Here is a 24,830-nt window from a genome sequence, read left to right as displayed (position 1 = left end):
AAAAAGAAAACTGCATCCAAGGTTTGCACTAAATGCTTTTCCATTTTACTCATCACTCCCAGCATTCAGCAACATGTGATCTAAATTACTAAACGGAACATTCATCCCCCTTGAATTAAATGGAATTCCCAACGCAATTGTTTTGGGCCGAACTCAAATAGAAGTTTTTAGGGTAGGTTTAGGATGGCATATTCGGGCCTTTTTGGAACTTGAGTCCAATACTACTTCTTCATCGTTCTTTTGGGCTTTTCCCTTTTGAGCAAGTAGTGCTTCATAAACTGAAGGGGGAAAAAAAAAAAAAAGGGTTCGAAATGGCTTTTCTAGCCGGTCTCTTGCAGCACCGGCAGTCTGATTCAGCTCGGACTGAGTTCGTCGGGGTGAATGCATTCGATTCCGCTGCTTCTCAGTGGTTTGTGCACCGTTCGAATATGTTGATCATCAATGTATGAGTATCTTTGTTAATGATCTTTAGCTGAATTTCAATTCTGTGAGATAGAATAAAATCATCCAATTGTTTGGCTTCTTAGTTTATGGATGAGTTTTGTTTAATACCGTTTATAGATTCGGAGTGGAGTACCTTGCTAGTGATTAGGCTGGCCCTGTGGGCAATCTTGAATTCAAACTTGACGTTGAATGAGTGATTAGTGTGTCCTTTGGCACTTGAAAGGAATGAGTTGGAAGAGCTACGGTTATCACCTCAGAATGCTTCGGAGTTAATTCCGGGTGGACTAAATGCTTTTGACTTGAAACTGGTAAAATCTAACCTTCTCAAATGTGGTATTTTAGATAATGATTTGTGCAAATTCACTGGAAAACAGAATCTAACATACCGATCTTATTTCTTGATTCAAACAACCGATATAGTTTAATGAATTTCTTGTTGGAATATCTTTTCTCCCTCGCACCATGTTTATATAGTAAGTTCAGCATGAGTTGTTTTTTTTTTTTTTTTGGCGCGATTAACTAATAAGGATACTTCACAGAAGGCATCTACTCCAAAGGAAACTTTTCATCATGCCATATCTTAGCAAGTCAACACTCATTAACCACTAACTTTTCTATGGCTGAGATTTTGCCTCTAAACTTGTTTAGATTTGATTTCGACTCTGATAGGATAACAAGCAGTGTATGGATTATAAATTTTGAAGTGTTTTTGATTCTTTAAACTATGTAAATGATTTCCTTATAATAATGGCATAAATTTTTAAACATGCGTCTATTAAATGGAAATTGCAAGGCACAATGATAATATGGAACTTAATATGTTGTCTAGTGCCTCTCCTTTCCCCCATTATTTAACTAAATCCTCCCATTTGCAGTACTGTCCACCTGCTAATGCACGATAAAACCTATCTCTGCAGTAGACCGGTCTTCCATCTGCAGCCTCAGCTGCTGCTGCTGCTAAATCATCGTCAGCCATCACCTCGATGGGCAATTTAAGCAGCTCCTCCTTTCTACAAGGTTCGAAAGAAATTGTTCAAGGACAAAATAGAAGCATATTAGGTACACTTTTAATGGCACAGTTGGAATGTATATTTATACCTTAAATTGAACTTTGTGCTGATCTTTGAAGATAGAATGTCTGATGGGTTTTCTTTTGTGCCAAAGGTGGTTTGAAAGAAATCCTCCACTGGTGTAGCAAAGATGAAAATAAAAACTGCTGTAACAAGTAACACCCCCGTTCCAACTAGTGTCTGTTTTAGCTTCTTGATAACTGGCTTCACCTAGAGACATAAATATTCCATATGAATTTCATCTTCCAGTGAAAAATATCATAAACTGCAGTTCACACCACTGCAATGTCTAGCATAGATACATTTGTGTCCTTGCTTAAGCTCTGTGTGTGTGTGTTGCATTTGACTGCAGGCAGTCCAGTTTAACATTATTACTTCACTTTCCCAGGATCATTGCAAAAGTTATTTTACCAAAAAACAAGAAATAGATTCATTTATATTGTTTAATACCTTGTAAGATCCCAACAACCTATCCCGGGCCAGGATCTGCAACATAAGACGAGAAGCTATTAATTTCCAATTGCTAATTGGAACGTGCATGATTTCTACACTGGCTGTCTTTATAGTCTGTTGAGCTAATGCAAATGAATCTTGCCTCAGTCATTTCATCTCGTCATCAACCAGAATGCTCAATCAACAGACCTTTATTGAATGACTATAATTGAGTCTTAAAATTGACTGAAATTCTTACTGGTTTGTCCGGTTTTAGGATAACACACTTGATTTATACCACCCATTTTAATACATCCCATATTTTTCGGCTGCCTTTGGATTGTACCAAGTGAAGTGCGGTGGTAAAATGGGAAGTTCTAGTGCATGTAATGCCAATATATGTACTTTTCTGGGTTTGCATGCATTAAAGATTTTTTTTTTTTTATTCCAATATTAGATGGCTGTATACAATTTTTATTAAAGATGCACTTCTCTTTTACATGGCCCTATACAGTTTGTCTATGTATGAAACAAATGATCCGTGGATGCTTCTGTGGTTCCAACATTATTAAGCGATGGCAATACATATTCAAAAGAGCAAAACCTGTCAAATTTCTCAACGTACTATATGATTATGAGGCTCTTCTTTAAATCTTGTCTAGTAGTAAATCTCTCTACCCCCTTTTAAGTTGAATACTCACAAGTTTTTTCAGTCAAAGTACTCTTAAGAGGTTAATTAATCCATTCTTTATTATTTCACTGGTATTTTCTAGTTGCTGTCTGTAATTAATATTCAGTAGCAGAAACTGATGTTGCAGATACCGCAAATCAAGGAACAGAAAGGTGTTCATGTCATTTTTGCATTGCTAATGATGCCCCTTGTCTCCTCACAAGAAAGAAAGAAAGAAAGAAGAATGCATGAAGATGCTAACCTCAGGCGGCTTTACCCACATTTGCCCATCATACCATCCACTCTCTTCATAAGGTATCACTGCCGATAGAAGTCTATCACCAACATAACTCCATCCCTGCAATATCATTATGCAAAATTGTTTATTAGTTCTATGAATACTGGTGAAGAAATAGAGGTTTTATATTTAAACCTGATAGCTATTTAAAAGTTATGCATGTTCTGGTTGTGCATGCCTATATTGCCTCTAGATCTTTCTAATTTTGTAGTTCAGATGCTCTACCTCTTGTTTGGTTATTGGGATTAGCTTGTTGGTGTGGTTGAACTAATGTGCAAGTTTTTCTGTTTGAATCCATGTTCTCTCCCATAAAGCATTTTTGCCTCCATGTTGTCATAGTTAGAAGAATTCAATATTATTCATAAGAATTATAGTACTGTTGAATCTGTCAATATGTGAATCTAACTTAAATATCTTGAAAGGTGGTGCTTTTGTTTCCTTGGCTGTGCCCATAAATCTCCGAGCTATTTGTAAAAAATAAATATGTTTACCCTGCACATTTGACTGGTAAGTGAATGATAAATAGTTGAAATAGTGATCTCGAAGACTTTCCAGAGCTATTCTTGATTGTAATCGGAGGGCAACAGACCATTCTAATGTTTTTGAATCTATTATTTCCTACATAGCCTTTGTAGTCATTCTCTCCAGAAATTATCCCGTTAGTGCTTGCCGTCGAAGTTACATAACATACATGCACTATAGAAATGAAACTACTGTAATGTGAAGAAGAAGAAGAAGAAGAAGAAGAAAATACCAAGTAAATTCTTAAGACAATTAATGACACAAGAAAAAGAGTTCCTGTTCCAGCAGCTAGCACAAATCTTAGAGGTTCCTGCAAAGGTTCAAACATGGAAATTAGTGAATATATATTCACAAAAAGATCTTTCAACCATTGAAACATCTCTTGCTGGTTTGCATGAGTCTGTTCTGATTGAGCCTATGGTCTCTGTGCAATTTTGCAAAGATCAAGTGTTGTCCTAAATATAGCAGCAGTGAAATTATATTACTAGTAGGCTCTGTGCTCTTTTGCAAAGATGGAGTATTATTCTAAATATAATCAGCTCATGGATTTTAAGACAGTGTTCTTATAAATGTGATGGTTCATTTGCAGTCTCGGTCTGCTCTTATTCAGATAATATTTATCCAAAATTTATTCACAAAATTGCCCAAAAAAAGTGGATGCTTTTGTACACAAAAGTGGCCATTTTTAGTTTGATCTTACCCTTGAAGGATTAAAGCTTGCAGCTGCAATTGGCACTCCCAGAGATGTGAAAGCTACTAACCAGAGGCCTCCAAGACGAAGGAAAAAGGCCCCGGGATCAAGTTCACCCCATGAATATAGGATTCCATCTTTTAGAGAGGAGTACTCATTCACCTGTAACAGAAGCAAATAACTGAGTGTGAATTGATTGTGATACAACGCACAATACACCTGACTCTCTTGTATGAGTCCTCTCAACCCATAACATGCTTCACCCGTGATCATGCTTTCCTAATTATACTCTTTCATTCCTTTATTTAAATATCAGTGTCGTTGAAAATTTTGAAAAGTGATGCATTTCGCAGAAAGTTAATATTACAGGTTTGCATGACATTTAAGGGGGATCATGTATGCCTTTTTACCCATCATTTAGTGGTTTTATTTTTCTAATATGCAGGGGCAGAAAGAAGTTTCTGTAACATCTATTGCTGTGTTTGTGATAACAAGTGCTGAAGTACATGATTACAGTCTAAACATACCGGCCTTTGCTCGAAAGGAACCTCAATTTCCAGTCCGGGATTCCAGTTCCGACTTGGGAATCCACTTGTTCCCCCATCTTTTTCATCTTTCAAGGCCTTGACGGAAGTCCCTTGACAACGTCTCCAAGCCCTGTGATACTGAATGATCCATGAACCGTAGCTGCCTCCAAGCTTGACTTGGCTTGAACTGGGAATCAGAGAGCAATACACGTTTACCCTGAGCATTTGTTTCCAGAATCGGAACTACTATGATAGTTGCAGCAGCAGAGGTAATATGCTGAATTTGTTTCCCTATTCAGTTCTTGGTTAGAATTGGAGGAAGAGAAGTGAAAGAAGAAGGATCTTATGCCCTGTATCCTTTTAGGAACCATATATTATTTACGTGGAGGCAAATGATGGATACAAATTCACTTAATGGTTTTGTTGCTTCCTTACTGGGACCACTATTTTTGCCACTTTGAGAGGACAGTCACCAATCAGGGACTGCCATTTCATCATTGCCCTACTTTAATGTTGTAGTGTTCAAACTTTCTGTCCACGTGCTTTGTTTCATACCATTCACTTGATGAGCTTTGGGAGTTAGATTATCCAGACGTTCTGGTCCTTGTTGAAAACCAGGGACAGGGTGAAGCAGAATTGCTTTCTCAACGTGGCAGCTTTTCTCTTCCACGCAATTTCGAGTGTATTCCTGATGTTTGCACGGGCTTTACTGAGCAAGACCAGTGGATATTTATTAATTATTAATTTTTTTTTTTTCCTCCTGAGCCGTTCAATTTGTCTAGTGATTTTGTACCAACCAATAAATTGTCTAAATAATTAGAGGTCAAAATTCATCATAAGAACTTGGAAAAAACCAGTCATTTAACAGAAACTTCATGTTTACCATTGTAACAGAAACAAGTCATTTACCATTGTATTTGTAATTAGTCCTTAAACCCGTTTCAGTTCTTTTACTCTATCCATTTTACCCGTGATCCAAAGGCCCGAAAATTTATATATTAAATAAAGATGCAGATATAATTCTAAGAGAAATGATAGTTGCAGTTGTGAGTGTGTAAGTATTTTGCAATCATTTTAAAAAAAATAAATAAATACAGAATTCATATAAAAAAAAATTTAATTTTTTAATAATAGACCTTACTCTTTTTCAAAACGACTGTACGACGCTTGTAAACTTCCAATTATACATAGCATTACTCTAATTTTAAACTAACGGGAGAATGGAAATTTTAGGGTCTAATACCCATAGTGCTCATCAAAGTTTTGCCTATCAAATAAAGATGCAGATAAGATTCTTAACTTTGAGAGTCTGGAAGAGTTATGGTTTCAGGTCCAAAGTGCGAAAAATTTTGAACTCGATTTGAGGTGGAAAGATCAAGGATGGGTTGTTTGCTGCCGAATAATCAAAGATAAATCTCTAACAGGTTCCAGGTGAGATACAATATCTCTCGTTGAATTATGAATTAGATTTTAATTTCGTTTGGGTTTAATTTTTTTAATATCTCAATGCTATTTTTATGTACCTTACCACAGTTATTAATGATAGTATATATTTTTCTTACACGTCTTATAATGTTGTCATATCACGTTAGTCCCGTCTGTTTACATAGGGAAAAGATAAATCTTTTCATCATTTCAACTTCTATTATCTTTCCATTATTTCATGATCTGATATTAAATGATAAATTTACAAATAAAATATAATAAATAATTTTCAATTACCTAATACCATATTATAGGATAATGAAATAATGATAGAAATTGAGACAATGAGTAACATTATTCTTCAACTTCAAACTTCTCTCCTTTTGATGAACACGAGATTTTCCCTTTTTCCTTCTTTGTTCTCTCTCCCTCCGACGAAGCCCAACCACCTGCACCATGAGACTCTCGGTGAAATCTCCATACATGGCTTTGAGTCAAGGAATTCCCATGACGAGTGTGTTGGGCAAAGTAGCCACAGGGAAGAAAGTGATGAGCCAATCCAAGCTGCCATTGAAGAAGATGGCCCAAAATGAGATCAACACAGGGACCACAACCTTAGAGAGAGTGTCGGCTAGTCTGAACATGGTGTCCATTTGTTGGGATTTGTTCAGAGATATGAAGTGGAAGGACAGCACCGGAACTGCAAAGACGGCCATGAACTGGTTGATCCTTGAGCACTGCTTGTGAGTGAATATCTCACCGAGTGAATAGATTCCACCATTTCACTGAGCTATATGCTACTAACAATATTGTGAAATATATAGGAACCATTGCACACATGACCTTGTAGAAATCAATCTCAGTTATCATCTCCCCAACTCTCTGACCTCTCAGTTTTTCTAATTTGAATATTGTTTTGTGCCTATGGAGAGGAGTATAAAATAAAATAAATAAGAATAATTCTTCTCATCAATCGCTATTCATTATCCCACATCTTATAAAAAATGTCCTACCCTCTATGAAAAAAAAACTATCATGTGTGGTATGTGAAAGTGAATAATAGTTGATATATAATAAAACCTAATAAATAAATATGTCGGAGGGTGTGCGGCGTAGAAGGAACAGTGGGCTACATGCATGCTAGAGCACACTATTTTTTCTGAAAATAAACCTACATTAATATACCAAATACAATACATATATTCTGTCTAGACATTACACAAAAGGTGGATCTTTGCTACTATGAAAAGCAAGAAAGCATAGAGGAACAACAATAAGGGATATGCTTCCAATAATATTATTGGAGGCTGCACATTGCTTAAATTCATGCACGCATTGATTCTGAGATCAATGTATCTTAATCGTCTCCCAAGAGGCAAATTTATTCAGCAATATTCTAATGTCCCTGGTGATTCCTTCTGCAATCCAATCTTGATTGTTCTTGGGAACGTTCAAAGCTACCATTGTTCTTTGAGTCTCCTTCCAATTTGATTTTCTTCGACTATTTGCTATGGGCTTGTTTGACTCCAATGTATGCAGCCAATACTTCACCTTGTTGTGGATTGCAGCTAGTTGAGTGCATTGATACAAAAAACACTATGTCTTTGTTGTTCCATCCTATTGCCACTGATGTGCTGTCATTTGTTCTTACTGCTACATCAAAATTTAAAGAGACAAAATGGGGGGGAGGGGGGGGGGGATCCCAAGTATTACCCTACTGTTGATTTTTCCAATCCTAGCCCTGCGATGCTCATGATATGATTTTTTAACCTGCTCTAGGAACTGATGAATAAACTTCTTATTAGAGTTGTGAATCACTTTATTCCTGTAAAACCAAACATTGTCCATAGCAGCCATTGCAAATAATTGGAAACTATAAATGTATTCCTCATCAATATGGAAATATTCAACAGGATTGAGAATATCTAAGATCTAAGTGTTAATATCCAAGAGCCCAATGGAGGTAGTATTGATAGGCCAAGCTGCAAGGTGATTGTCTCCACATGATTCTAGATAAGGGACACTTGAGGAAGAGATGAGACAAATTTTCTTCACTTGAATTACAGAGGGGACATTCAACGAGTTCGTCTGGAGAGAGAGGCAAATTTTCAGGAGTGCTCTAGTATGGAGGATATTATTGAAAACTTTCCATAAAAAAAGTTTCAATCTATCCTGAATCTTAAGCTTCCAAATTTTTTTCCCAACGAAAAGGGTAATGTTGTTGATGGATTGGTTAACAATAGCAGCATAGACAGATTTAACAAAGAAATTTCCCAAAGAATGATGCTTCCAAACGGGTCTATCTTTATCAGTATGGAACTGAAGTTGAGCTAAGGGGATCTTCTCAGTTTCCTCGACCGTGTTTTGAGAAAAAAGAGCACTAAGCAGAAGAGAGTTTCGTCTTCTTGATTTCTCAAGAGTCAATTCCGTAATAATTATGTGAAGGTTCTTGTCAATAATTATTGTGGAGTGAACAGAGATTGGCAGAGAGAGAGAATATAAATCCACGGATCAGACCAAACTTTTATATCGACTCCATTATTAATTTGAAAACGTAGGCTACAGAGAATGAATTCTCTTCGTTTGAGAAGAGGCTTCCAAAAGATAGTCTCTTGGCTTTGCTTGAGAGCTGGGTAGGACTTACGTTTAAAGTACTTCTCCTTAAACAGCTATTTCCACGTAGAGTTATCATTATTGAGAAAATGCCAACTTAATTTGCACGATAAAGCCTTGTTAAAATCAGTTGAAAGTCTTATCCCTAATTCCCCACAGATTTTAGACTTACAAATAGATTACCAGGAATTAGGGGGTAAAACTGTGGGCTAGAGCACACTATATTTATTTTAATATATATATATATATATATATATATATTAAATTCGTTTATATCTATAATATTTGTGAGACAAAACAGTACAATCCCGTTACTTACCATAATGATGACAGACACGGGCTGTCGAGACCGATGCAGTACAGTCAATCCAGCAAATGTCATATTATTTTTAAATGATATATATAATCTTTTTTTTAATTTTTTAAACAATCCTATTTTAAATAAATTTTTTTTTATCAAATAATTTAAAAATATTATCGTTAATATTCTCAATTTAAAACATAATTTTATAAAAAAAAAAATAGTAAAAGGAATTGTAGATATTATTATTTTTTTCGACAATAAAAAAAGGCAGCACAAAGCTGGTCAATCATCCCGTTAAAGAAAGTTCCCGCCGTGTCTTACGGTTTCCAATGTTCCACGAAGAAAACGCCGTGCTCGACTGCTTTCCCAAGTCTTTGAAATTGACCACCGCCCCAATCCCAACGAAATAAAGGAAACGGAACGGACTCTTCTCAAAGATCAAAAGAGGGAACGGCAGAGCTTTTTCGGTTTTTTTATTTCATTTTGTTAACGATCCTTGGGGCTGATATACATACTACCTATATATATTTATAATGAAAGGCAAAAGCGGGAAAGGATATTGGAATTGGTGCTTTGCGAAGACGAAGAAGCTAGGGTTACCGGCTGTCTTTCTCCTCTGCTCATTCTTCTTCCTCTCCGGCTTCTTCGCTTCCACCCTCCTTTCTCTTCAGGTAGCTTTCTTCTGATTCTCTCCTATTTTTTGTTCTTTTCTTTTATTTTTTTTGTATTCCGTGGAAAGTATTTCACCGTTTCAATTCTTCCGCAGGATACTTCTTCAGCTACGACGAGATCGACGCTGCAAGAATCGGTCAAGGAGGGAATCGAATACAATTCGTTGACTCCTGGAGAGACCGGAGACAATTCTGTTACTTCAATTCCCTTTCAGGTGCTCGGTTTTGCTCTTTAAGCGATTCCTTTCTTTTTCGTTGTTCGGCTAATTGTGCAAACATGTTGTATTCTTTTCTTTTCCTCGCCCCCCACATCCCCTCTGTTTTTTTTTTTTTTTTTCAATTGTGAATTTCATCTGTGGATTACAATTTACTTCCCATAGATCTTGAGCTGGAAACCGCGGGCACTATATTTTCCTAGTTTTGCTACACCAGAGCAATGCCAGGGAGTCATAGACATGGCAGAGCCAATTCTTAGACCGTCCACTGTTCTTTTACGACCAGGGGAAACAGAGGAAGACTCAAAGGGAATTAGAACAAGGTTCCTCCACTCTCTCCTTTTATGTGTTTGTGTGAGGTATTATAATTAGATTAGGCATTTGAAGATGAAAATCAACATCAATTAGTATATATCATAAGGTGATTGAGATGTAAAATAATTAACCTCCTTGAATTTGAAACTCTCGTCCTTCAACTCAATTAGCTTGATCACTTCTCAATTGGTTATACATTATGTTATTAAGCAGAATATGCATGCAAACAATTTGCCACATGATGTATGTAGGAATTGATGATGAGTGGAATTGATTCTTGATTAGTAACTAGTATCTGATAATATCTTCCCGGGATAATTAGCTTTGCATGTAAATAGGCTGCAAATTTGACAATAAGAAGTTAAGATCGTATATGTTCTAACCCTTGCTTTCCCTTTACCGTATTAGATGATGTGTTTATTTTCCTTATTCTTGTAATAATAAAGAAAATTATTATTATTGTTGTTGTTGCTGTTGTTGTCATCACCATTGTTGTTTTTGTTCTAGTAGTTGTTACTCACATCTGCTGGTTTATTATGTACTTAAAACAGATTTCCTCCTGTGCATTATTTGTGGAGTTTATTGCATGTTAGGATTGATAATCATGATTGTAGGAGTTTTTATCAATTTTAAGGACATATTGATTATGTTGACAAGATAATCTATTATGCTTCATGTGAAACAGTTCTGGCGTGTTTATTAGTGCTGCCCAAGACAAAAATGGTATTTTGGATATCATTGAGGAAAAAATTGCGAAGGTGACAATGCTTCCTAGGGTCCATGGAGAGGTACCAATTGTAATATTTATCATCTTCATATAAACAATTTCTCTCTCTCTCTCACACACATTTATATCCAAAAGACTTTGAGTATGAAGACAACTTCTCGTCTATGTTAATCTTAAGTACAATGTTAAAGATTAGAAAGTTTTTTGCCACCTGGGGAGGTGGTTGATGGGCAATGTAGTGGATGAATGCCTACGCCTAGTTCTCATCAATAAAGTTCTTATTTTGAAAAAAAAAAATGCAGTGGATGAACACCAGCTGTTAATACCTGGATACTTGCCTTCTGCATCTCCTTCCAATCAAACCTGTTTTCTTGGTTCTGTTCCTTTTTCTTCCTTTTCTTTATGATTTTCTTTCAGGAAGAAAATATCTTGTTGTTCATCTGCATTTGGTGGTAAATTTAGTTCAGTGGCAAATTTAGTTGCAGCTATCACTGATGCAACTGCATTGCTCACACATATACTCATGTCTTACCTTTGAGTCTTCTATCTGAGCCTTCCGAATAAATTGATCTGCAGAAAAAATGCTGATTCACAGCTCATTACATGAATTTGCTGCCTCAATGATAGGGATATCTTAATGGTTTTTCTCTTAACCCCCCCCCCCCCCCTCTCCTTCTCTCTCTAGTAGAAATGACTCGCTCAATATTTTGGTGTACAAATTTGAATTGGTTCGGGAATAAGAATGGCACATCACTGCCCTCTACATTTTTATGTTCTGGTCCACACAAGCTATCAATACGTTGTTACAAATCACCAGTGCTAAAATACCTTCAATGCTTTTGCTGGATTTTAATGCCTAGACAATTATTTATTTGATTACATGCTTTTCATTTTCTTCGTTGAAGTAGTTCCACTTTCATTTCAGGAAAAATTCTAAAATTGTCTGAGGATATCGCCATGTTTCAGGCATTCAACATCTTGCGCTATGAGATTGGGCAATTGTATAATTCACACTACGACGTGTTCAATCCTGCCGAGTATGGCCCGCAAAAGAGCCAAAGGGTACAAGCAAAAAGCTTAGGTGTTTGTTTGGTTATTATTTGTTTCTTATTCATAGAACTACAGAAACGTGAGTTTGGATAGAACATGCACAGGCTGTAAAGAATTGTAACATGTCTCTTTAACCTTCATGCAGATTGCTTCCTTCCTCTTGTATTTATCAAATGTTGAAGAAGGAGGGGAAACCATGTTTCCATTTGAGGTAAGATCAAACTTCTGTTTCTCTTCATACTTTTGGATAGAATTTTTATCTTTTTGTTTGATCACTTATTCAAAATGCATCTAGGTGATCATCTAATGCCTGCCTTTAGTTCTCTTATTCCTTGTTTTGGGGATTCAAATATGCTTATGCTCTGATCTGCAGAATGGCTTTAACATGGATGAAAGCTACGATTTCAAAGACTGTATAGGTTTGAAAGTGAAACCACGCAAAGGGGATGGGCTTCTTTTCTATTCAATGACCCCGAATCTTACAATCGATGCGGTTAGTAACAATATTATCATTATCATCATCTCAATCTTTCTCAATTGATGCAGTTAGTAACAATATTATCATTATCATCGTCTCAATCTTTCTAATGAAGACTTTCTCAATCGAGGATAAAATTACCCGTTATAAAAAGATCAACAAACATCAACTGGATTTGAATACAAAACCTCATTCTGCCAAAATGTGGGTAGGCATTCGGCAAGCATACTATAAAGCATAGCCTGGAATGGTTACCTTCAGCCATTTGCCTGAATTAATGTTAGCAGGAATCGATGGTGACCATAATTTTGTATGTTTATAGATCAAATTGGCTGAATTAAGAGCATAGGGACCCAATGGATATGAAGAATCTGCTTATATTTTTTCATTACTAGTTAACTCTGTGTTTGGCTGAATTAAGAGCATAGGGACCAAATGGATAATAGTCCTAAAGCTTTGAGGAGTCTTTTATATTTCCTTAGCACCGTGTTTGAGCTTCATAAGTGCATGAATTGCAACCATTCCTCGGATTCTTCTGGTAATCATTATTGGATTGCTTTTGGCAGACGTCACTTCATGGCAGCTGCCCTGTAATTAAAGGTGTAAAATGGGTGGCCACAAAGTGGATCAGGGATCAAGAACAAGATGATTAAATCTTTGTACCTGCAATCGGCGTGTAACTCAAAATTTTGTTTTGATCGATAATCGCTATCCATGTTGTAATAATATATAAGAAATGATAAAACACCTACTACTTTACTACTTGTCTACAATTTTAGAATAAAATAATATTTTTTAAAATATATATTTTTATTTTTATTTTTATTTGATGTATTTAAATTGTAAAAAAGTATTATTTTATTAATAAGTCATAAATGAATGGTAGATAGGTTGTCATTGTATCATTGCTCATATATTATGGAAAATAATAAGGTTACTACCATTCTACTAATTTATTACTCATTTTATATTTGATTTTTTTTGTGGTCTTTGAAAAGTTAACAATAATACTATTATTTCTTTACAACTTTTTTACAACCCAGTTTCATAACATTTGACTTCATTAAAAATAAATTTCAAAGAGTTGTAAATCAATAATTTTTTCTTAGAAATTCTCGCATTAGTATTTTAATTTCTAATGTTGCATCAAGCAAGTTGTCCCTTAGAATTTAGTTATATATACTCGTCTTTCTTTTTGAACGAATGCTAGCTACCCTTGTACGTATTTATAAACAGTTAGGTTTTTTTTTTTGGGAATTTATAAATAGTTAGTTATAGTTTAACTATAAATTGTTAGGGTTGTGAGTTTTTTAGGGTCCTGTTTTAAAATTGACGTGTGTATGTATTGTATACACATTTATTTAAAGAAAAATTTTATTCAGTCCTGTTTTTATTTTTATTTTTTCTCAACATGTGTGTGGTATAAAACTATTGAGTAGAATAACTCTAATCTAAGTATGACGTTTGAAGTATCGGTAGGCCTTGCTTTTACCGTGGCAGAAACGCGATGTTAACGATTAACACACCATGCCCCACCCCCTGAAAAAAGGCCATTACAAGCCCGATATTATGGAGAAAGGGCCCAAGATAAGTTGAACCTACTTTGGGCTCAGTTAGGCCTGAGATTTTAAGATCTCGAATTAGCTAGTTGGGCGAGGTCAAGCACCATGAAATGCTTCTAACCAAAGGCTCGAAAATCAGAATCTGAGGTCGAAATTGGGTAAGAACTACTTCAATGAATCAGGTGAAACAAATTGAATCGGATTCAGGACAATTTTGAATCTGTTATTTCAATGTTCATCAAATATATTAAAATTAACACAATTCAAGAATATAATATCATGTATAAAAGAGTACCAAATATAAATTTATTGACTAGTTTCAATAAAAATATGATAGAATCTAAGCAAGTATCAATAAACATTTAATTTATGTATTTAACATCAATTGTCAACATTTTTTTTTCTTGTATACTAAGAAGATAAAGACCGTTAAGTATACAAAGAAGATAGAGACCGTTAAGTAATAGGCACATAGCAAACATATTATTTTATGCACATTCACAAATTTAATACAAAACATTTATTCAGCTTCTTTTTCTTTTTTCTTTTTGTTAAACTAAAAAAAATAAAGTACACGTTTTATCTTTCAATTTTTCTGCAATTCTTATCGAATACAGTGATAAAAAATTTAACATAAGTTTAGTTCTATCATATTTTGGTAAAAAAAAAAATTATTAAAATCAATTTAATTTCTAACCGATTCAATTTAAATCAGCTAAATCGAACCGTTCTTTTGGAGGCGTGATTTTAACAGCCTCCCGGTGCATCGGGTAACTGTAACTGCAAAAATATCATCACGTATTAATCATTATAACTAACCAGCTCCAAAAAAGAAAAATCTAAGCATATTTTAACTTCTAGATCTAACTGAATTTGGGATATTCTTCAAGCTGTCCTTTACAAAATTTTCGGCAGTAGACAAGACAACGTAGATGTATCCGCGACCAAGCAATCATCTACTACAATACACGCCAAATATTAATAAAAACAAATAAAATGATGAATGTACCATTCGTAGTGCTTGTGTGTGTGTATTTTTTTAACCTTTTCAAATCAATCATAACCCGAATGGCGGCGCTGTGTAGTCCCACAACATACCTGACATAACGATCAACGTGTAAATCTTATGTTTCCTATTCTAACTCACCATCTACTATACCGGCATTGCCTCGAAAAATGAAATCAATATCCTTCATGCTCCAACTAGGTGCCTGACGACAACCGGGAGAATCTTTTTAAGAGTTGAATCTCGATTTGGTTTTTCCTTTTTTCCCCCCACTTCTTCATGGGTATACCCTCGATGCATCTGCGCAGTCCTGTCTGTACCCACAAAATCTCATTTTCTTCTTGCTTCTTGTTCTCATCATTTAGTGACCAATGAAGGCAAACCAGAAACCAACAACCATGAGGACATGAAACAAATTTAATGGGCTTGAAATCACAATTTGTGCCAGTTTTGATATGGTTGCTTCCCCAATCGCTTCAATACATGCATACCACCAGCTGCTGTGAGTAGACACATCGCAGCAAATGCCATTATTGCTGCATTCCCAATGTTCCGATAGTAGACTCCCTGCATAAACACCGAGTATCAACAGTAGTATATGACACTATAACTATAGCATTACACTGTATATTGGCATGAAAACAAATCATAACTGCCTAAAAGCAGCTCTCAAGTGATTTAAATCACCTTCTTGGGCAGTTGGACTCGTCCTCTTATCTCTCTCTATTTTAAAGTCACCCTACCATCGCTCACCACAATGATAGGGGACCCTGATCAGGTATTCAGTCGGAACACTTTATGAGGATGTTCTTAGGAGGAAAGCTCCTGGTATATTCTACACAATTATTTAGTAAAAGCTAATAAAATAACAGGAAATAACGATCAGCACATTATGCATGCCATACTTCTAATATTCCCAGTTGGAGAATGCAAGTAAAGATCAGTAAGTAATTGGTTTGGATCCTTCTCTTTTTTTTTAAAAAAAGGGTGAGGTATTATTAGAACAAAGATGAGGTTTTGTTTTCCCTAGGCAAGAGTTTGGATCCTCTTCTACTTCTACATATGCTATAAAGTTTCAGCCTATAAATAATTTTATACCTTCAGTGTACAAATAGTTATGTATGTTGCCATCACTGTATATCAATATGATGATCATTCTAACACTACTGCACCAGCCAACCAGCTGAACGTTAGATGGAGAGATGTTTATTTCTCTGTTCCCTATGTTAACAAGGGCTTAAATGTAGGCATGCACTTCAGCTTTGAAAATAAATGAGACGCACTTGGGTCATAAAAAGCAGAATTGCTGCATTGGCAGGGGCTAGAGAAAGGCTCATCATTCCTCCTCGCAACTCATTTGGTACATACCTGTGAACAAAATTAATAGCAGAACCATCAACACAAATTCACATGATGCGGCCAATTCTTCCTAAGGTTAAAAGTTAGGACTCTGAGTTTAGCATACATGGTCCTCAATCTGGCAAGTGAAGGTAAAATTAAGCCAACACACCCATGGAATAAGCAAAATAGTGCGACTAGAACTTCAATTTCCTGCATACAAGAAATGAACACTGTCAACTTCTGAACACCTGGCACCAGAGCTAGAACGGCTAATATTTTTTCTCATATTTCCATAAGTATAAGAGATATGTACCTGATAATCATAAGCTATTATAGATAACACAAGCCCCAGTACGATAAATGAATATAGTAAACAATCTTCAGTGCGGAGTGGTGATGGTCCACTAATAAGCCATGGGAACACTGTGCTTCCAAGCATTCTAGCACCCAGCAAACAGGGATATACCAATCCAAGATGCACTTCTCGTCCATCAGCCTAATTTACATGAGTTTCAAAGAATTTTACAATTTAGAAGATAATCACAAGTCAATGTTCATGATCCAGTCAAGGACAGGAAAGTACCTTAATAGGGAAAAGACATGAGAAAGTTAAATCAATGGATATATAAGTTTCAAAAACTAAAACAATTCTATTGATTTGATTGAGGAAAAAAAATACAAATTAGCTTTTCAAAGCAACTCTTTAGTTCGGTTGGTCAATTGAGTTAGATGTTGATGAATAGAAAGTGACTACAGCATGTGGGGAAAGCTTAAGAAACCCATCCTGAAAAACACTTTTGCAGATATTTCAAAATCTCTGACATGATGAGTTCACTTCAAAATGTTTATATCATACCACCAATGTCGGGGCCCATAAAAGCCAAAACACTGTAATGGAGAAGTGAAGGCAAGCTTGTGCCCATGCCAAAAGGCATATCCTTTTATCTGCCAGTCACAAAAAAAAAAAAAAAAAGTCATTAATGGCAATTACATGCAAAAGCATAATTAGAAATCAGCTGTTTAATCATTAAATACATTGTAACCTGGGATGCAATTAGTCCTCTTAAAGGCAATGCAATTTTCTAGTTGTGTAACAATCAAAATGAGATCCAAATAGATGTTCTATAAGTACTTGTCTTCTCTTTGAAATTCAAGGGTGATTTGGGCAGATAAAAGATGAAAAATTATCATGGATCCAGGGATTAATGAATTGTAAGATCAAGTCCAAAGCAAATAAAATAGGCCATGACAAGTATGATTTGAAGGTGCCAACAAAACAATGGCCCAAAGACACTTGTTATCATTTTTGAAACCTGTCGAACTAATATAGAATTCAAACAGTTAGTTCAGTTATTTTCATACCTAGAATGAATTTGGAGTCGTGATACCTGTTGTCCTCCAGTTTTTAGAACAGTTAATAATTGATTCAACTGTATTTTGAAGCTTTTTTTAAAACTTTATTTTGGAATTTCCCAAGCTTAGTTCGTTTGAGTAAAATAAAAGGCAATATAATTCTACTAAAAAAATTGAATTCTTACAGTCTTACCACCTAAAATATATGAATAAAAGGACACTCTATACTCCTTAAATGAAGCAGTCTGCGAAGGTCCTTTCAATCCTACAGTAACAGAAGTTATGCTTATCATTCCCAACAAGATAGCTGCATTGGAAGGAGATGCTATGTTCTTCTCCATATTATCACCAATGAGCCAATTTGCAAGCACCTGGCTTCCAATGTAAGACGCAGACTCAAAAAAAGTCATTAACCAAAATGTATCACTCATTGAATCTTGCCTCTGCCCTTGCTGCAAAGAAAAGATCCAAAAAACATAATCATTAGCAATCTGGCTATTTCATCACACCCCTATAATTTCACATAGGCATTCACAGTCTGATAAAACACGGCACAAAAGAAACAGGAACAAATAATTTAATCAGGTAAAACAAACAAAACTGGCTCACTTCAATGAGGAAAAGTTATGGTACCTACACCAAAGAACAGCCTGCATGAAAAGTAAAAGTGAAGAATGACATTTCTTTACAAACCTTTTCATGTTGAACTACCACCCATGTCTCAAAACTGAATGAAAATATTGAAGAGGCGAGGGACAAACAGATGCTTGCTACCAGAACACTTGGGTGAGCAATAATCCTCTTCCAAATGCCGACAAACAGGTGAAGGATGCAAAAAATGAGACAAACTTTCTTTTGACCTCTGCGCACAAGCATACAATAGGTGACTTTGTTAGGGTTTGTTACATTTTCTGCTCCATAAAATTAAAAAATTATAGCTCCAAAGATGACACCAAAGTGCAGGAGTTTACGCTAGCACTTAGCCAACCTGTATGTTCTTCAAGTAACATAGTTGAAACATGTTTTTTTATGCATAAAGCATGGAATAACAACATAATTTACCAAAAGGAGACGTAGTTGTACCATGTTCCCATGTTCAGTTTAAAAGGGCTACATAAAAAATGTGAAAGCAAATCACTAGAAATCAAACATCTGGCCTGGATATTTCTCACACAGTATTCTTGCAAAACAAAAGCACACTAGAAGCACACCATTTCATATATAAACTAACATTTCATATATAAACTAAGAGAAAACTATATTGAGTGTTTGGAATTTTTAATGTTTTTTTTTTTCTTTTGATTGGCACCGGATGTCCAAGAACAAAGTCTTGACTAATCCCGGAGCACAGGCCCTCGGCAAAGAGTTTTCTGCAAGTGCACCTTGGGTAATTCAAGGGGAATTTTTCCCAACCCGATGGCCTCTATAAATTGTTTACACCCAAATAGGATTTGAATCTTAGATTTGGAGAGAGCATATCACCAAGACCTTAAATTTTAACGTGATAAACATTTTAAACTTCAAGAAATGGGATTATTTCCACCATTTAAATCAAGCAAGTGATAGATTTATTTTTTGAAGACAGAGAAACTTACCAATAATTCAGTATAAAGAAGATCGTAGTAAGATAGAGATTATCTTTTGTAATAGGTGTATGCAATGCTCCCTTTAACCCTCAGATGTCCCCTACATTTCTTTTTTGGATAAGAAAATTTATCTTTTGGGATTGCCATGAATTGTACCACATAAGACATAATGTCCCCTACATTTCTGAGACGGGAATTGCATTTTTTTCAACTTTAAATTCGTTCACATTTCTTTCCAAAAACACTGATCCTTTCTCCCAACAGATTTCAACATTGCAAATAAGTAGACCGCTAAAGAAATCAGAAAATTCAATATCTCCAGTTTTGCTTCATATGAATCATTTTTTATTCTTTTATTTCGTCAATTAAACTCTGAATAAGCCAGAGAATACATAAATCAAAATAAGGCGTTCTGGAGCAAGTGATCGCACTTACATTAGATCAGAAAGCACGCCTAAGAAAGTGCCAACGAAAAGAGCAGCTGCACAACCAACACAGAGAGACAAAATCATTTGCTCTCTGCTAACTCCATAGTGAGCCAGCTCGAACTCTCCGAAGACTGCCCATAGTCCTTCCATTGCTGCGAGAAAATTAAAAAAAACAAAATCATATAAGTGATCCGAAATCCTAACATGATTATTCTCTTTTTCTTTTCTTGCAATTTCTCGGCAACCAAACGGAGAGAGCGCACAACGTGTCGTTTCGGTTTTTCTCAAGCCGCATTTTTCTCAGCAACCAAAATAAGCCTAATTCGTTAGGGTTTTTAATAGGAAAAGTGACCGACCTGAAGCGAGGGAATAGACGAATAGGAAGTTCCGCTGGAAACGAAAGAAGGAGGAAGAGAATCCATGGTCGAAGAGGGCCGGGGTTTTAATGGAGCTGTTGTTATTGGATGCGTAAGGGAAGAGAAATATGGAAAGGAGGCAGGAGATGAAGATGAAAATGTATAGGGCGAGATTCGGTTCCCAAACGGAGCTTTCAATGACGACTCCCATTTTTTGTTTCTTCGGAAAATTCAGTATAGAAGGAAAAACCTGTAATTCGAATCTCAGAGAACACCTGAATCTTGAGCCATGGATTAAAGTGACTCCGAGAGAGAGAGAGAGAGAGAGAGAGAGAGAGAGAAGCTCAAAGGAGAGAAAGAGATGGAGTTCAGATCTAAATAATGGATCTCATCTGAAGCTTCGGCCCTCCAATTGCAACCAAACCGCTGGCGAGGCGTAGGAGAACGTGAGACGTATCCAATAGAAAACCTGCCGCTTGTGGCACCAATATATTTTTTTTTTTTTGCTTGCTTCCTTCTTCTTCTTCTTTTCTTTCAAATAAGAACATCTTCGTCTACCATATTCCATTTTTCTCATTTGTACAAATTTATTATATTTTACCAGGAAATGAAAAAAATTATTTTTATGAAAAAACTTGCCGCTTATACAATGTAGGATGTGTGTTACCTTTAAAAAAAATTATTGGGTAAATGAAGAATCTACTGTAAAAAAATCTATATTTTAATAGTAGATTACATTTTGATTCGGTAATAAAGAGAGCGTTCGAGAATTATATATTCTAAAATTATATCTAATATTATTTTATTTTATTACATCATACATTTTACTAAAAGAATCTACTATTAAAAAATTATTTATTATTCAATCTAAAATATTTAAATTATTTTTTTAAACTTTTAAACTCAAACTCACACTTCGTATGTTTTTGCAACTCATCTTATCTAATTATTACAAATTTTTTAAATTCTCACACAATATAAAATAAACAATTCAATTTTTTCAAATCATAAAATAAAAATAATATTAAAAAAATATATTCTAATAATATTTTATTTAACTTTTAACTTTAATCTCATCTCATCTGTGAAAACAAACCATCCAAAAACACTTGTCATCAAATGATGATATGTTTTTTACTTCTTTTCTCCCGCGAGCATTACACTAGCACAATTATTGAAATTCATGCAGAGTGGGTGAATATCTCCAACAATCACCTCAATATAATTTATGTGGAGTTTGGATAGTAAATTAAAATGAGATGAGTTAAGATAAAAATTAAAAATTAAATAAAATATTATTAGAATATTATTTTTTGATATTATTATTATTTTGATATTTGAAAATGTTGAATTGTTTATTATATTTTGTGTAAAAATTTAAAAAAATTATAATAAAAAGATGAGATAAAACACTTTTACTATCCAAATGAAACCTAAAACAACACTTAAAAATATAAAAACTAGAAATAAAATGTAAAACAAATTAATTAATCCCCACCCATCCTCACGATTTTTGAACAAAGCCAAGAAGAATCGAACGAAGGTGTGCTTTTACATTAGTTAACACAGTTGCCATCTCAGCCAATTTCTTTCATTCGATGTATGGCTGTACCAAAAATTTGCATTATTAGGATGTGACAAATCCAGAACAGGTAAGTACTATTACAGCGTCAAAACAGGTGCATGCTTATTCCTTATTCTCTCTATGCGTTTGGTGAGGAGTGCGCATTGACTAGTGCTTGGTTTTGGCAGTTTCTTAACCCAACGGTGAAAATTAAAACATATACCTCCACAATTTTTTAACAGCTAAATAGACATCTCATTGGCTCAGATTAACTGTACAAACTAAATGGGCTTCCTATTATTTGGAGGAAATTCTAACATTCCAAATTTCCCTTTTGATCATAATCAAAGGAGCCAAAAAAAAGGAAAAAGATTAAAAAAAAAAAAAAAAAAAAAAGGTCCAATGGGGAAATACCTAGGCCCACGATTATATACTTCTACTAGTAAGTCTTGGGAACAAGGCTAAGTGGATGCCAGATATACATTTTCTGTTTTTTATTTGCACAGAACAACGTAATATCTACTAGGTTATAAACAGTCTGATGCCTCCACCAGTACTCTAAAGGGGCATCTGCATCCTTGCAGTGAGGATTTAGGAGATGCCATTCTGGTGATGAAGAGCAATTGACATGCCTTTGTCCTGAAGATGAAGAACCATGCCAGGTTAGTCAATGCGATATAGGTAATGTGGGAAATCATCCCTCATTTTTAATCCTATTAACTTTATATTCAAACAAGTTTTGAGCACATATAAAAAAGAAGGATGCCAGCTACTGTAATTACAGTATCCAATCTTACTTATTGTAATTGTACTTTGATATATTCGATATATTACCATGCCAATATTGTTTTCCTCTATGAATAAAAAAGTTATAAAAGGGCACAGCTCTATACAAGTAAACACTCCAATGGTTGATTATCTGTTATCATAGAGAGCTGCAACTGTGCAATTCCAAATCCATCTATTCCATAATTTCCAGCCATCTTCAATATTTGTTCCAACAGATTACAGCTTCGAGGATACCTCCTAAGTGATTCTCATATAGAGCACCAATATTGCAAAGAGCTTTTTTCGCGCATTGTAACGATCTAAGGAAAGATCTAGTCACATTTATGCTTATACTCTAACCATTCCAGAGCATTACATAAGGATTTCTTCTTCTTTTTTTAATGCACATTTGAAAGAATAAAAAAAAAAAAAAAAAAAAAACAAATACACTAAGAGTAATAAAGTAGTGGTAAAAAGGTTGTAAGTCTATCATAATTAATAGACAACACACTCAGTTTACCGACTATATACAACACAACCATATCAACAGACAATGTCTGGCTTGCATGTCTCTGAACAAATTAAAGCCATGAACATCTTAACCAAAGAATCTGTGCATACCTAATCATGGATTTTGGACACCAAATCCAGTAACGTAAAAACCCTCAAAATGAGGCTTCATCTCCATTGTCCTGCAGGGAAAAAAATGACTGCCTTAAAGTCGGCTCTTGAAGGATAAGTAGTAATTAAATAAGCGAAAGATCATTTTAAACACCATCCACTGATCACCCACAAGGACATATTGGTATTTATTACCTTTCATCTGCAGCACCTAGTTGGATTGATGGCAGTTCCTCTAAATCAGAAGCTAGCTTCCTAAATGCTTCGAATTCTTCTAAAACCTGTTTATTATCTCTCTGAACCAATAAAACTACGTGAGCAATATGAACTCCAAATAGTCCATAGATAAAATCACCAAAAGGAGAATCAGTAGCATATGGTCCAAAAGGAGATGCTTACAACAAAATCATATTGCATCCACCTAGGAAAACTTCTTGAAAGAAGGGCGATGTATTGCTCCATTGCTACCTCCGGACTCATATTACCAAGCCGTTGCCAAGCATTCCTTGCATAATGTAATTAGTGCTACATCATTAAATGACATCAAGTGCATTATATGCCCCACAATCAGAATCAAATTGAAGGGCCAAAAATCTATTGGGATGACTACAGATCAAGCTATATACACTGGAAGGGAAGGCCTTAATGTGGTGGTATGGCATCAAGTCCATTTATGTCGATACTTCGTTTCTTCTCCACCCCTCCAACATCCCGAAGAAACACACACACACACGGAAACACCTTTTTCTCAAAAAGGAAAGGGAAAAAACCCCTTTCTAGCGCCAATCATCTATAAGAAGGATTTCTGAATTTGGTGGATACTACAAAATAGAAAGTAGTGGCACTCAACGAAAACTTGGCAACTATAATTAAATAAGGCAGCTGTAAGAGTAGATAATTACCACTTAGCGCGAGCAGAGAGCTTCAATGCCATTGGTTGGGGTTCATGGCAAGGCCCTTGGGTGGCAATCTTGTGAAGCCCATATAACTGCGCCTCCACATCACTGCCAAGACTCGAAGCTCGACCAGCAGTAATGGCAGATCCCGCAAGCACCACCGCGGCGCCGAAGACCTTTTCCAATTCGGTCCTTTCGATCCCTTCCCATTCATCCTCCAAATCAAACACTTTGTCCTTGAACTCATCATCCCCACTTTTATCGAATTCACATCCCTCATTGCTTCCGTACTCCAATACATCCCTGGCCGAATCCACCTCGCTCTTAACCGACTCTAACTCAATTTCGCAAAGCTTTTCCCCCTTAGAACTTTCATCCACCAAGCTTTCCCCGCACTCTCCCACACAGCAACGCTCTGATACCTCTTCAATATGTTTCTCTCCCCTAATGTCCCTCTCCGTTGACTCAAACCCTTCGTTGACAAATTCTTGAACATCCAATTTGTCCTGAACCGGTTCAGTTTTATTTTTATCAGTTTTTTCAACCAACCGGAATCTTCTCTCGATTTGGAGCTTAAGCTCCTCAGGCATAACCCATATTCCGTTCGCATCCCTACGTGATGTCAACGTAGAGGTGCGGTTTTTGTCACCGGCAGAAGCTGCAGAGAGGAGCTTGGAGAGGAGGAAACAGAGAGTCAGAGAAAGAGAAACTGTCAAAAAGAGTTCAAACAGAAGCTCCATGGGAAAGCTTTGTGAGATGGAGAAAAAGGATTGAAGATCAGAGACTGATTTCGACGAGGAAGAGATCAGAAAAGGGTGGGGATATTGCAGAGCAGGGCAAAGTATATTCTGCTGTGCATTTGTTAGGTGTCGGTCTGCTGGCAAGCGTCTACACAGG

The 24,830-nt window shown here is 35.7% G+C and overlaps 4 protein-coding genes and 1 long non-coding RNA gene across 9 annotated transcripts; 2 read left to right on the top strand and 3 right to left on the bottom strand.

Annotated features, from left to right (window-relative positions):
- Window positions 1-278: 278 nt before the first annotated feature.
- LOC121256233 lies at window positions 279-5,097 on the top strand. Of its 2 annotated transcripts, none has more exons than XR_005938945.1 (3): window positions 279-443; window positions 586-752; window positions 2,765-5,097. It is a non-coding gene; the product is annotated as an uncharacterized LOC121256233 (long non-coding RNA). The 2 variants fall into 2 exon arrangements; XR_005938947.1 differs by having other exon boundaries at window positions 2,750-5,097.
- On the bottom strand, window positions 1,134-4,879 carry LOC121256211 (protein CONSERVED IN THE GREEN LINEAGE AND DIATOMS 27, chloroplastic). Its single transcript, XM_041156897.1, has 7 exons — window positions 4,655-4,879; window positions 4,137-4,289; window positions 3,669-3,746; window positions 2,879-2,974; window positions 1,965-2,000; window positions 1,543-1,724; window positions 1,134-1,454 (listed from the first exon to the last, which is right to left on the bottom strand). The coding sequence occupies exons 1-7, from the start codon at window positions 4,877-4,879 to the stop codon at window positions 1,292-1,294; spliced, it is 933 nt and encodes a 310-aa protein (XP_041012831.1). The 3' UTR covers window positions 1,134-1,291.
- A 4,181-nt stretch (window positions 5,098-9,278) lies between the features above and the next one.
- LOC121256218 (probable prolyl 4-hydroxylase 9) lies at window positions 9,279-13,197 on the top strand. The gene is made up of 8 exons (XM_041156909.1): window positions 9,279-9,667; window positions 9,763-9,882; window positions 10,048-10,205; window positions 10,883-10,985; window positions 11,891-11,986; window positions 12,120-12,185; window positions 12,348-12,467; window positions 13,019-13,197. The coding sequence occupies exons 1-8, from the start codon at window positions 9,530-9,532 to the stop codon at window positions 13,103-13,105; spliced, it is 888 nt and encodes a 295-aa protein (XP_041012843.1). The 5' UTR covers window positions 9,279-9,529; the 3' UTR covers window positions 13,106-13,197.
- Window positions 13,198-15,074: 1,877 nt separating this feature from the next.
- Window positions 15,075-20,593, bottom strand: LOC121256197 (molybdate-anion transporter). 3 transcript variants are annotated; one of them, XR_005938937.1, is made up of 10 exons: window positions 20,085-20,593; window positions 19,736-19,880; window positions 18,408-18,576; window positions 17,908-18,166; window positions 17,218-17,306; window positions 16,675-16,857; window positions 16,486-16,571; window positions 16,304-16,388; window positions 15,708-15,855; window positions 15,407-15,587 (listed from the first exon to the last, which is right to left on the bottom strand). XR_005938937.1 is itself a non-coding variant. In XM_041156879.1 (9 exons), the coding sequence occupies exons 1-9, from the start codon at window positions 20,293-20,295 to the stop codon at window positions 15,453-15,455; spliced, it is 1,359 nt and encodes a 452-aa protein (XP_041012813.1). In that variant the 5' UTR covers window positions 20,296-20,592; the 3' UTR covers window positions 15,075-15,452. The 3 variants fall into 3 exon arrangements, 2 of the variants coding, with proteins under 2 accessions (XP_041012813.1, XP_041012807.1); XM_041156879.1 differs by lacking the exon at window positions 15,708-15,855 and having other exon boundaries at window positions 15,075-15,587; window positions 17,911-18,166; window positions 20,085-20,592; XM_041156873.1 differs by lacking the exon at window positions 15,708-15,855 and having other exon boundaries at window positions 15,075-15,587; window positions 20,085-20,591.
- Window positions 20,594-21,921: 1,328 nt separating this feature from the next.
- On the bottom strand, window positions 21,922-24,830 carry LOC121256173 (acyl-CoA-binding domain-containing protein 3-like). 2 transcript variants are annotated; one of them, XM_041156846.1, is made up of 5 exons: window positions 23,940-24,830; window positions 23,437-23,542; window positions 23,233-23,333; window positions 23,038-23,108; window positions 21,922-22,287 (listed from the first exon to the last, which is right to left on the bottom strand). In XM_041156846.1, exons 1-4 carry the CDS (start codon window positions 24,671-24,673, stop codon window positions 23,042-23,044), a joined length of 1,008 nt encoding a protein of 335 aa, XP_041012780.1. In that variant the 5' UTR covers window positions 24,674-24,830; the 3' UTR covers window positions 21,922-22,287; window positions 23,038-23,041. The 2 variants fall into 2 exon arrangements, with proteins under 2 accessions (XP_041012780.1, XP_041012786.1); XM_041156852.1 differs by lacking the exon at window positions 21,922-22,287 and adding an exon at window positions 22,336-22,736.

The sequence above is a fragment of the Juglans microcarpa x Juglans regia genome, chromosome 1D (genome assembly GCF_004785595.1).
Source record: "Juglans microcarpa x Juglans regia isolate MS1-56 chromosome 1D, Jm3101_v1.0, whole genome shotgun sequence".
NCBI lineage: Eukaryota > Viridiplantae > Streptophyta > Magnoliopsida > Fagales > Juglandaceae > Juglans > Juglans microcarpa x Juglans regia.
Note: the sequence above shows the minus strand (reverse complement) of the source record. Positions and strands in the feature narration are given on the sequence as shown.